The 12,071-nt window shown below is 39.4% G+C and overlaps 1 protein-coding gene across 11 annotated transcripts in view; it reads left to right on the top strand.

Annotated features, from left to right (window-relative positions):
- ptprk (protein tyrosine phosphatase receptor type K) overlaps window positions 1-12,071 on the top strand; it is a 575,861-nt gene that overhangs the window by 524,267 nt on the left and 39,523 nt on the right. For 7 of the 11 annotated variants that reach the window (XM_033021236.1, XM_033021234.1, XM_033021235.1 and 4 more), the window contains 3 exons: window positions 7,818-7,905; window positions 9,262-9,335; window positions 9,490-9,507. In XM_033021236.1, coding sequence (XP_032877127.1) covers window positions 7,818-7,905; window positions 9,262-9,335; window positions 9,490-9,507 — 180 coding nt within the window. The remainder of the gene's footprint in view (window positions 1-7,817; window positions 7,906-9,261; window positions 9,336-9,489; window positions 9,508-12,071) is intronic. The other 4 variants (XM_033021238.1, XM_033021241.1, XM_033021233.1 and 1 more) reach the window with 1 other exon arrangement.

The following is a 12,071-nucleotide window of genomic DNA, read 5'->3' as shown; positions in this document are numbered from 1 at the left end:
CTGACTGAGCAAAGGATTCATTTGTAAAGTGCTATTTGCAATGAAATGTGTGGGATTGTGAGGTCATTGATCCATCACCCAGAATAACCACCTGCAGTTCATCATGCTCGTTCACCTGGGCCCGAGGGAAACGGTTGACCAATATCTATGCTGTCCAATATCTGTGTCATCTAAGCTGTCAAAGATTTAAATGCTGCCATTTAATATCTATTAAAACTGATTTTTTTTAAATTAAGAGCAAAGCACCAAGTTTTTAATTATCCATAGTTTTAATTCAACTACAAATAATTGCAAATACGAAATTGAAGTAAAATAACTTTAAAAACTATTCATTTCCTTGTTTTGCTTCCTCATAAACTGGCCAGAAAATTCCACTTTCATACATGAGGTTTCCAGACCTACGTCAGGTCTGACCTGTACAAGATTGGACTGGGTAACCAACAATATAACATGGTTTCAAGGTCAGTTTATTGTCACGTACCAATTAAGGTACAGTGAAATTAGAATTACATTGGGGAATCCAACCAAAACTGTGATTTACCACTCGATTCCACAAGAAACCATCTGACATTCAGTCCAAAACTCCTAGTGAGATGTCCCCCTGTGAGTATGAAACTAGCAGGACCAAAGAAGGTCCATGTAGGTGCAAGATTCAAATTGCACCCTTGACGTTTGAATTTGAAAAGCTTGTCTCTCAAAAAGTGTGTCTAAATTCAGAGGGTTACCCCACTGACAGATCAAACAACAGTTGTACTCACAGAATCACACTGTGGAATGTTCAACTCCTCTATCACAATGTTTGGGCTGGAGATAGTGGCACAGTGATATGCAGATGTGAGGGAGTGACTCTGAACTCCTTAAATTTCAAGGCTTCAAGTCAATCACAGAACAGATAAACCCCTGCTGTTTGCCATCCACACCTTTTATCTGATAAACCAATAATTCTTCATGCTGAACACCAATTAGAAGGAGCACAGAATAGTAAGGCCACAGAATGTACTATGGGGAATTTTACCACTATTCACCACAAGCCGATTGGTAGCATCCTCAACAACAAAACTGACTGGTAGCTGGCAGAGTAGGCCTACTAATAGATAGTGAGTGGTCCTACGGAAGGAATATATCTAGCAGAAGCATAAAACAAACCGCTGGAAGAACTCGCCGAGCCAGATAACACTTGTGTAGGGAAATCGGCAGACGATGTTTCAGGTCAAGATCTTTTCTCTGACTGCTGACTTCAGAATAAATTTACTCGACATGGTGATCATTTAAGCCCCAGGATTTTACTACAGGAAGTTCATCAGAGCTGTATCCTTGGTTCCAACCATCCATAGATGCTTCATCAATGATCAGAGGCTAAATATCCTGTGGTGAATGACTCACCATCAGTTTATTTCCGTTTTTTCAGTGTCTTACCTTGCCAGAGATGCGATTAATTTTTGGGTCGCATCTCCAGTCGTTTTGCGGCTTAACCGATGGAGCTGGAGGCTTCCTCGGACTGACTTGAGCTGACTTAAGTGTGGACTTAACATCGGAGCTGATCCTTTGCCTGGGATCGCTCCAACCGCGGCCTGCGGACTTACCATCAAGAGCTCGCAGTCTCGGGTGAGGCTAGTTGGAAAGCTCCAACGATGCAGAGGCTCAACCAGTCCCGACCCGGACCCCGATCGCCGGCGTGGGGGAGCTGACCTCTCCCCGATGCAGGAGCTGATCGCTCCGATGTGGAGGGCCCAAACGCCGCCGGTTACGGGAGTCAAGATTTTCCCGTCAACGGAAGGTTCGAGGCCCCCGACCGCAGGAGAGCATAGAAGCGAAGAGATTTGAATCAAAAGATATCAATGTCCTTAATAATTGCTATTGTCTCTATTCTGGAACTCCCCAACCAACAACACTGTGAACGTATCTTAACCAGAACTTCATCACCACCACTTCATGGGGATGTTGGGGATGGACAGTAACCACTGGTCACATCCTCTCAATGAATGCCACCAAACTATTTACAGCCGCTAAACCACTATTGAAGCCATGGTTGGAATATAAGAAAAACAGCAGGCAAGGCACAGAAATAACAATGACCAAATAATCAATGGACAATATACAATTGGTGCAGGAGCAGGCCATTCAGTCCCTTCGAGCCAGCACCGCCATTCAGTGTGAACATGGCTGATCATGCATAATCAGTACCCCGTTCCTGCCTTCTCCCCATATCCCCTGACTCCGCTAAGTTTAAGAGCGCTATCTAGCTCTCTCTTGAAAGTATCCAGAGAACCAGCCTCCACCGCCCTCTGAGGCAGAGAATTCCACAAACTCACAACTCTCTGTGTGAAAAAGTGTTTCCTCATCTCCGTTCTAAATGGCTTACCCCTTATTCTTAAACTGTGGCCCCTGGTTCTGGACTTCCCCAACATCGGGAACATGTTTCCTTCCTCTAGCATGTCGAAAACCTTTAATAGTTTTAAATGTTTCAATAAGATTCTCTCTCATCATTCTAAATTCCAGAGTATACAAGCACAGCCACTCCATTCTATCAACATATGACAGTCCATCCATCCTGGGAATTAACCTGGTGAACCAACGCTGCACTCCCTCAATAGCAAGAAAGCCCTTCCTCAAATTGGGAGACCAAAACAGCACACAATACTCCAGGTGTGGTCTCACTAGGGCCCTGTACAACTGCAGAAGGACCTCTTTGCTCCTATACCCAACTCATATTAAGGCTATCATGCCATTCGCTTTCCTCACTGCCTGCTGTACCTGCATGCTTACTTTCATTGACTATTGAGCAAAGACCCCCAGATCCCGTCGTACTTCCCCTTTTCCCAACTTGACACCATTTAGATAATAATCTGCCATCCTGTTTTTGCTACCAAAGTGGATAATCTCACATTTATCCACATTAAACTGCATCTGACATGCATCTGCCCACTGTCCAAGTCACCCTGCATTCTCATAGCATCCTCCTCACAGTTCAGACTGCCACCTGGCTTTGTGTCATCTGCAAATTTGCTAATGTTACTTGTAATCCATTTATGTAATTCATTAATATAGAAATATAGAAACATAGAAATATATATTGTAAATATTGTAAATAGCTGTGTTCCCAGCACCGAGCCTTGCGGTACCCCACTAATTACTGCCTGCCATTCTGAAAGGGACCCGTTAATCCCTACTCTTTGTTTCCTGTCTGCCAACCATTTTTCTAACCCAATACCAGGTGCCCTAGTTTTGCCCACTAATCTCCTATAAACCAATCAATCTTTTAGCAATGAGGGGTGGTTAATTACATTAAATCAGAAGAGCTTCCCTCCTTTGAATAATCTTCTGAAATGCTCCATGTCCAATTAGGAGAGCAGAAGATTAGGTTTACGCATCATCCAAAAATGGAACCTCTGTCAATATAACACCCCCCCCCCCCCCCCCCCCCCCCCGCACTCAAATGTCAGCCTGTGCTATGTGGTCAAGTTTCTGAAGCAGAATGTGAACCACAAGCTTCTTTCAGAGATAGGAATATTACCATTAATCTGATGTATCAGTTCAAGTCATCATCAGTGACCTTCTCCAGCTTGTCGGAAATACATAGGTGAAATAAATATTTGGCTTTAAAGGTCTTTTTTTCCCCCTAAAACTTGGTATACCTCTCTCATAATGCTTCTGATTCCTAAACTTAAAAAGAAAATTGCTTTATGTCAGATAAAACGAGAAGGAATTTACAGTGACCTCTGTATTTTCCTCTGTACTCCACAATTTGAGATTTCTAATAGAAAAAAAATCACATGTAGTTAAAGTGCACATTGTCAGATTTTAATAAAGGCCATGTTTATACATTTTGGTTTCACAATGTAGAAATTACAGCAGTGTTTATACATAGTCCCCCCATTTCAGGGCACCATAATGTTTGGGACACAGCAATGTCATGTCAATGAAAGTAGTCATATTTAGTATTTTGTTGCATATTCTTTGCATGCTCTGTGAAAGTCACCTATAGTCAGCGCTGCCCAAGCAGCTGCGGCTCGCCTGTAAGCATGCAGGTACAGCAGGCAGTGCAGAAAGTAAATGACATGTAGGCCTTCCTAACAAGAGGAGTTGAGTATCGGAGCAAAGAAGTCCTTCTGCAGTTGTACAAGGCTTTAATGAGACCACATCTGGAGTATTGTGTGCTGTTTGGTCTCCCAATTTGAGGAAAGGCTTTCTTGCTATTGAGGGAGTGCAGCGTAGGTTCACCAGGTTAATTCCCGGGATGGCTGGACTGTCATATGTTGATAGAATGGACCGGCTGGGCTTGTATACTCTGGAATTTAGAAGGATGAGACGATATCTTATTGAAACATATAAGATTATTAAGGGTTTGGACACGCTAGAGGCACGAAACAAATTCCCGATGTTGGGGAAGTCCAGAACCAGGGGCCAAAGTTTAAGAATAAGGGGTAAGCCATTTAGAACGGAGATGAGGAAAAATTGTTTTCACACAGAGAGTTGCGAGTCTGTGGAATTCTCTGCCTCAGAGGTCAGTGGAGGTTGGTTCTCTGGATGCTTTCAAGAGAGAGCTAGACAGAGCTCTTAAAGATAGCGGAGTAAAGGGATATGGGGAGAAGGCAGGAACGGGGTATTGATTGTGGATGATCAGCCATGATCACATTGAATGGCGGTGCTGGCTCGAAGGGCCGAATGACCTACTCTTGCACCTGTTGTCTATTCTCCGTCTGTCTTTCTTCTTTTTGTCGTGTTAGATGTATGTTTTAGTCTATTTTTAGTTATGTATATGTGGGGGGGGGGGAAACTTTTTTTAATCTCCTCCTTCAACGGGGATTCAACCTTTTCCTTGTCGTATCTCCGTTTTTGCGCTGAGACATAACATTGTGGAGCTGGCGGCCTCCAACTGGAATCGACCTTGAGGGCTCCGGTCGCATAGCCTGTGGACTTACCATGGCAGAACTGGCTGGCTTCAAAGGCTGTGGTAGCACTGTGGCTGCGACCCGACTTCGGAGCTTCAGATGCTTCGGCCGCAGGCCCTGTGGACTGTAACATCATGAGCTCGCAGGTCCCTGGTTGGTGACCGATTTTCGGGAGCTCCCGCAACAGCAGCTTCATCCGCCCCGAATCGCGGGTTTTGAATAGGCCCGTTCGCGGGGCCTTTCATAGCCCTGTGCGGCTTAAAATCAGCCACAGGATCTACCATCGCCCGGCAGGGGCTTCAACATTGAGAGCCTCGATCACCTCGACACAGCAGTTTGACTGCCTGACCGCTGGAGAAGCAGGGAAATGATAGGACTTTTTGCCTTCCATCACAGTGAAGAGGTGCCTGGAGATTCTCTGTGGTGGATGTTTGTGTTAAATCGTGTCAATTGTGTGTCTTGCTGCTTTTCACTGTCATGACTGCATGGTAAAATTATTTAACTGTACCAATTGGTGCATGTGACAAATAAACTGGAACTTGAACTTGCAATGACTGCTTGAAGTCTGCGATTCATGGACATCACCAGTTTCTGGGTGTCTCCTCTGGTGATGCTCTGCCAGGCCTGTATGCAGCAATCTTTAGCTTATGCTTGTTTTGGGGGCTAGTCCCCTTCCGTTTTCTCTTCAGCATCTAAAAGGCATGCTCAATTGGGTTCAGATCAGGTGATTGACTTGGCCACTCAAAAATTGACCATTTATTAGCTTTGAAAAACTCCTTTGTTGCTTTAGCAGTATATTTGGGATCGTTGTCTTGCTGTAGAATGAACAGCCGGTCAATGAGTTTTGAGGCATTTGTTAGAACTTGTGCAGATAGGATGTGTCTATACACTTCAGAATTCATTATGCTACAACCATCAGCAGTTGTATCATCAACGAAGATAAGTGAGCCAGTACCTTCAGCAGCCATACATGCCCAGGCCATAACACCCCCACCACCGTGTTTCACAGATGAGGTGGTATGCAGTGGATCTTGGGCAATTCCTTCTCTCATTCATACTTTGCTCTTGCCATCACTCTGATATAAGTTAATCTTCATCTCATCTGTCCACAAGACCTTTTTCCAGAACTGTGGTTGCTCTTTTAAGTACGTCTTGGCAAACTGTAGCCTGGCCATCCTATTTTTGCGGGTAACCAGTGTCACCTCTGTATTTCTGTTCATGAAGTCTTCTGCGGACAGTGGTCATTGACAAATACACACCTGAAGAGTGTTTCTGATCTGTTGGACAGGTGGGGGTTTTTCTTTATTATAGAGAGAATTTTTCTGTCATCAGCAGTGGTCTTCCTTGGCCTGCCAGTCCCTTTGCGATTAGTAAGCTCACCAGTGCTCTCTTTCTTCTTAATGATGTTCCAAACAGTTGATTTTGGTAAGCCTGATGTTTGGCTGATATCGCTAACAGTTTTATTCTTGGTTCTCAGTCTCATAATGGCTTCTTTGACTTTCATTGGTACAACTTTGGTCCTCATGTTGATTATCAGCGATAAAAGTTGCCAAAGGTGATGGAAAGACTGCAGGAAAGACTAGGTGCTGAGAACTCTCTTAAACCTGCATTAAGGATTCAGATAAAAACACACCTGAGCAATTACAAACGTCTGTGAAGCCATGTGTCCCAAACATTATGGTGCCCTGAAATGGGGAGACTATGTATAAACACAGCTGTAATTTCTACATGGTGAAACCAAAATGTATAAAAATACCCTTTAATGAAATCTGCCAAATGCACTTTAACCACATGTGTGTTTTTTTAATTACATATCTCAAATTGTGGAGTACAGAGGCAAACAAATTATGGGTCTTTGTCCCAAACATTATGGAGGGCATTGTATCATGAAGTATGTGAAGCATTTTGAAGCTTTCATTTCAACTGTTGAATCAGATAAATTGGAGTTGTTAAACTTCATTTGATGAATAATATAACTTTAGGAAATCACGTTTGTGCTGAATATAATGATCATATTCTTGGACCAAGTTTACATCGGTTAACCCAAGTATTTATGAAATATGGAAATGATACACACAGTCCCACAGAAAGGGAAGTACACACTGATGCTGGATGTTTAATGAGGAATTTCTAAACTATCACATGTACGAATTAAATCCTGTCTGCACTGCAGTTGTTATTTTTATTAAAGAATGAGACTAGTTTGTGTTTAAGTGCAGGGATTGAAATAACCTAATCTGGATTTGAATAGTTTTAGATATTGGGAACAATTGTAATACCTGGTAGTTTCATGTGTTGTTAAAGGGCTTCAGACACATATATCATAAAAAATATGGTGCATGCAATTCTAGTCTTTATAAGCTGTTGTATAGTTTTGGTCACAAAATGATATGATGAAAAGTAAAACAGGAGAAACATTGTTGAATATATTGGACATACAAAATGCAGCATCTTAAATATATTTTGACTGAGTTACAATGTGCACTATTATTCTCTATATTTAAGCATTGCACTGTATGCACTTACTGGATTTTGGGAAGTTCTTAAAATACTCCCAAATACTAGGGATTATGCTTCTCCAATTTTAACACATTGTGAAATCATTTTTTTTTATGATTCATTGACACAAACAAGTTAAAATGGTCATAGCCATTGTTTCAAAAATGCAAGATTAAGCAGGTAGGATAGAGTCTCACATTTTAAACTTAAGTAAGATATCTATAATAGTCCATAATGTAATTGTTTATCATTTGCATCATAAGCATGTAGCAAATGTAAATTTTAAGATTTTCTCTTTGTAGAATTGATATTATTACCAATCTGGTCAGAACATATTGTTAACTAGACGAGTTAACAAAACCTAGGCTTGGAATTTAAATAATAAAGCAAAAGTCATTACAGTTAACATAAATTGTTCTTTTGCAGAGTTTCTTTGAAGGACAATCTGCTTCTTGGGATGTTGCCAAAAAAGATCAGAACAGAACAAAAAATCGCTATGGAAATATTATAGCCTGTAAGTTGATCTGCATATGGCTCTGGTTCATTATTTAAACTATTGTTATTAACATTTTGTATTTCAATTAGGAGCATTTAAGTTTTTAACCTAAATTTGAGAGATTATTTAATAGAAGGAAAAATTATCAAATCTACAAGGCTCCTTCAGAAGTTTTACTTTTATTCGTTGAAGCATTCTACATTCACTTTTCTGCGTGTCCTTTAATAATATATTTCAACAGTCTTTTATGTAACATCAAATCAAACTGTTGTGGAAAATTCATCCATATCTACCACAATTACTTTAATTATTTCTATTGATTGTCTCATAAAACTGGTTGAACATTGCCAAATACATTCAAATATCCCTGATTATTTAAGGATGCAATAAATAAACACAAATATCCCATAATTGGGGGAGCACCACTTGATATAACATCAGAGTCAGTGCTTCTTTCCTTCCAATGGGAGGTAGTGTTGAGGTTGGAAAATAAAGGTATTTTAATACCTTTTCTAATTCTATCTATATACATGCTCCATAGATATTATCTATCTATATATATGCAGTCCAGTCCAGTCAGTAGATGTACATGTGTGCTGTTCTCTTGTGGAACAGCACACAGAGAATCACCATGTTCCAAATTTATCTTTCAACTTCCAAGTCTCTGCAAAGTCTAACCTTAGCCTCAGGAGATATTCAATTTCTTATCTTCTCATTCTAACGCTTGGTGTTCTGATGACACCAGATCAATTAAATAGGGGTTGGCCTGGCGTCATCCGATGCCGTGGGCTTCTTCCACTGCTGCACTATGCAGCTGCCGCAGGCTGTGCTTGATCCACTTGGTCACCTGTTGGAACAAGGTCAGATTCCTTTCCCTTTGACTACAGCCTGGTACCAAAGAATTTTCCTTTTTGAACAGAAATAATATAAAAAGCCACCTCTCAAAGTGTCAATGTTGTTCTCTTCTAAACAAAATAATGTAGATTGTTTTGAATGGATATAAACTGACCTACGGAGGGAAAATGCAAAAAGATACACTGTTAATTTGGTGACAATTTATGGTTAATAGTAATATTCAATTGTGATCATTTCACATTATAGTAGATCATTTTTATGTATGATCAAGCATAATTCAAATGTGTTTTTATCATGGGCAGAATATCCAATTGAATATTTCCAGTCTGTCACACATCTCTTTGCTTCTAATATGCTTTTAAGCTAAAAAAAAATGCCAACACATGTTTTAAGCTATTTGAGGAAGGGAAGATAATTACCAATGGGCATTTAATTTTGTTTATTTAAAAAAAAAAATATTTTATGATGTTGCTGAATAGTGTTGCACCAATCAGCATATTTTGAAATCTCTTTCAACAGATGATCATTCCAGAGTCATTTTACAGTCTATCGAGGATGATTCTTCAGATTACATTAATGCAAACTATATTGATGTAAGTTATACTCGGCAATTTGACTTGCAGCTTTTCTTTCTCTTTTTGTCTAAAAATCAGAACTCTTACAATTTACACCCTGTATATTAAATTTTCTGGCACTCATTGACACTGTTGTGCTTTCTTTCACATCTGGCTTTGGTTTGGGCTGTAGATATGGCTGTACAGGGATGTGAGTATCACTGAAGAAGCTAGATTTTTGTTATTTTAATACCTTTCCTAAATATATCAATATGTTACTAAAACAAGCAGAACCAGCAGATAGCAGAGCGAACCCTTTTGATCCTCCATACAAAAGCAATTTTGATTATCAGTTGGCCTCACATTATCTCCTGACATAACATTTCTCCATGTTGTTGCATGGATAAAGGTCATAGCAAAAAATAAACACTGCTTTTCCTGAATTACATAAAATTGTTCAATATTCTGATTTATCCTATAATGAGGAAAATATTGTCTTTGAAGTACATTACATTGAAATAAACTCTGTAATGCTTTATTATTGGATACGCTGACATTTTAAGCATCAGTCGGTTTAGTTATTAAAGTGTTGATGGCTGATGTCGCAGAATGTTTGAACTTGGAATGATACTGTTAAAGAACCATGGCCAAAGGCATACATTATGAAGAGATCGAAGTGGTGAACTCATGCATGTAAATTAGTTATCTTTATCTATTTTCTGTGGCTATCTGCTCTGCTCTGCTTAGAATTCTGTTCCAATGCACGTGTTCCGGGTGAATATAGTAGCAGTTTTCAGATATACAGTGATCTGCAAAAAATCATTGGTTTATTAAATTGATGCTTATCGTGTAAATGGAAATGATTGTATGGCTTCATGGTCCTTGTGAATGTGAATCTAAGTTAAAATTTGCATATGTTGAGAAACTAGTTAATTTTAAGTTAGATTCTGAAAGTATATGTGCAAACACTTGTGTGGGTGTGTTTTTGTTTAACACTGCCTTGAAGTCAAATGAAAAACTGTTCAAGTAAGAGGTTTAATGGAAAAATAAACTCCTTTCACCTTTTATCAAAAGAAATATCCACGCATTTGCACTCAAGAAGACACGGGTCTGTGAAAAGCAATGTCTATACAAAATATTTCAGTGCATAACAATTTTGGTATTTAATTTAGTACTGGGGAAAAAAATACTAATTGAAAGTAAAGACAACACTGACATTGGACTATAACTTTACCAGAATCAGTGAAGATGAGAATTGTGAATAATTTGCAAATTGAAATGACAACCCAGCAGTTGATTTTTACTACCAACTGAGTTCAGTGATTCAAGTCCAATATTTAATAATTGTTTGAACTGAAGTTATGTATAAATCCTATTTGGTTTTCAATTTAAAATTTAGTTTATTTAATAACTTACTATATTTTGTAATTGTGATTACATTTTCATGATCATTTATATTTGTAATGAAACTCCATTTTAAATTGAAAAACATTAGAAATTAAGATTGGATTCTTCAGTGGATATAATTATTACTGGATCTAGATTGTCACCTGATTCTTTTCAGTATTAGTTTTTTTTAAACCACACCTGCTTATTATCTTCTTAAGCAAACTTGGATGCAGTCCAGAAATCCCAAATCGTGTTAGCTTTTAATTGATTTCAGAATGTTTTCTGATTTCAGAATGTTTCAATTCAGAGCATTGAACAAATGCACATATGTTTCAAACCTATGCAAAGTATGTAAGTGCACCACTTTTGAAGGCCGAGCAAAGGTTAATCTGTTCATCAATGACAAGGTTGCAGTCTTCAATTTTGCTGACTTCACCAAAGATCTGCACGTATACATCATTATAAAATAAAAATTGTCAGCCAAAAGTTGTGTTGATATGATTGGCAGGCATCTACTCACCATCAGGGCCTCACATGCTGTAACTGAGTTATACTAGTGGGCCAGAACCAGCCCAGCATCCTTATTGTCTAAGACATCCTTCTGCTCAATGGTAAAGCCTTGTCCCAGCTGTTTTATTCAGTACTATTACAAATAAAAAGAAAAACAAAATTAGGAAAACATATGAATATTTGAAAAAATATGTGTCTACGTGAAATACTCTTATTCTTTGTCCCTTTTCTTATCCCAATACACTCTTTCCCTTTTTATTTTTCCCCTTTCTCTCCTTTCTCCCCTCTCTCCCCCTCCCTCCCTGCCCCCCTCTGCGTTTTGTCAGTATACCTCCAAACCTGTCCGTTCCATGTACCTTGGAAAGCAGTGACAGGATCGGTCAAAGTCAGCATGGATTTTTGAAGGGGAAATCATGCTTGACTAATTTTATGGAATTTTGTGAGCATGTAACAAGTAGAATGAATAGGGAGAGCCATTGGATGTGGTGTATCTGGACTTTCAAAAAGCCTTTGATAAGGTCCCAAAAGATTTGTGTGCAAAAGAAATTACACAAGAGATTAGTGTGCAAAATTAGAGTACATGGTATTGGAGGTAAGGTATTGACACAGATAGAGAACTGGTTGGCAGACAGGAAGCAAAGAGTAGGAATTAACGGGTCCTTTTCAGAATGGCAGGCAGTGACTAGTGGGGTGCCGCAAGGCTCGGTGCTGGGACCCTAGTTACTTACACTATATATTAATGATTTAAATGAGAGAATTAAAGGTGACATTTCCAAATTTGCGGATGACACAAAGCTGGGTGGCAATGTGAGCTGCGAGGAGGATGCTAAGAGGCTGCAGGATGACTTGGATAGATTGGTTGAGTGGGCAGATGAA

Source organism: Amblyraja radiata, chromosome 5 (genome assembly GCF_010909765.2).
Source record: "Amblyraja radiata isolate CabotCenter1 chromosome 5, sAmbRad1.1.pri, whole genome shotgun sequence".
In the NCBI taxonomy this organism is placed as follows: Eukaryota; Metazoa; Chordata; class Chondrichthyes; order Rajiformes; family Rajidae; genus Amblyraja; species Amblyraja radiata.
The sequence above is the reverse complement of the archived record's forward strand: the minus strand, read 5'-3'. Positions and strand labels throughout refer to the sequence as shown.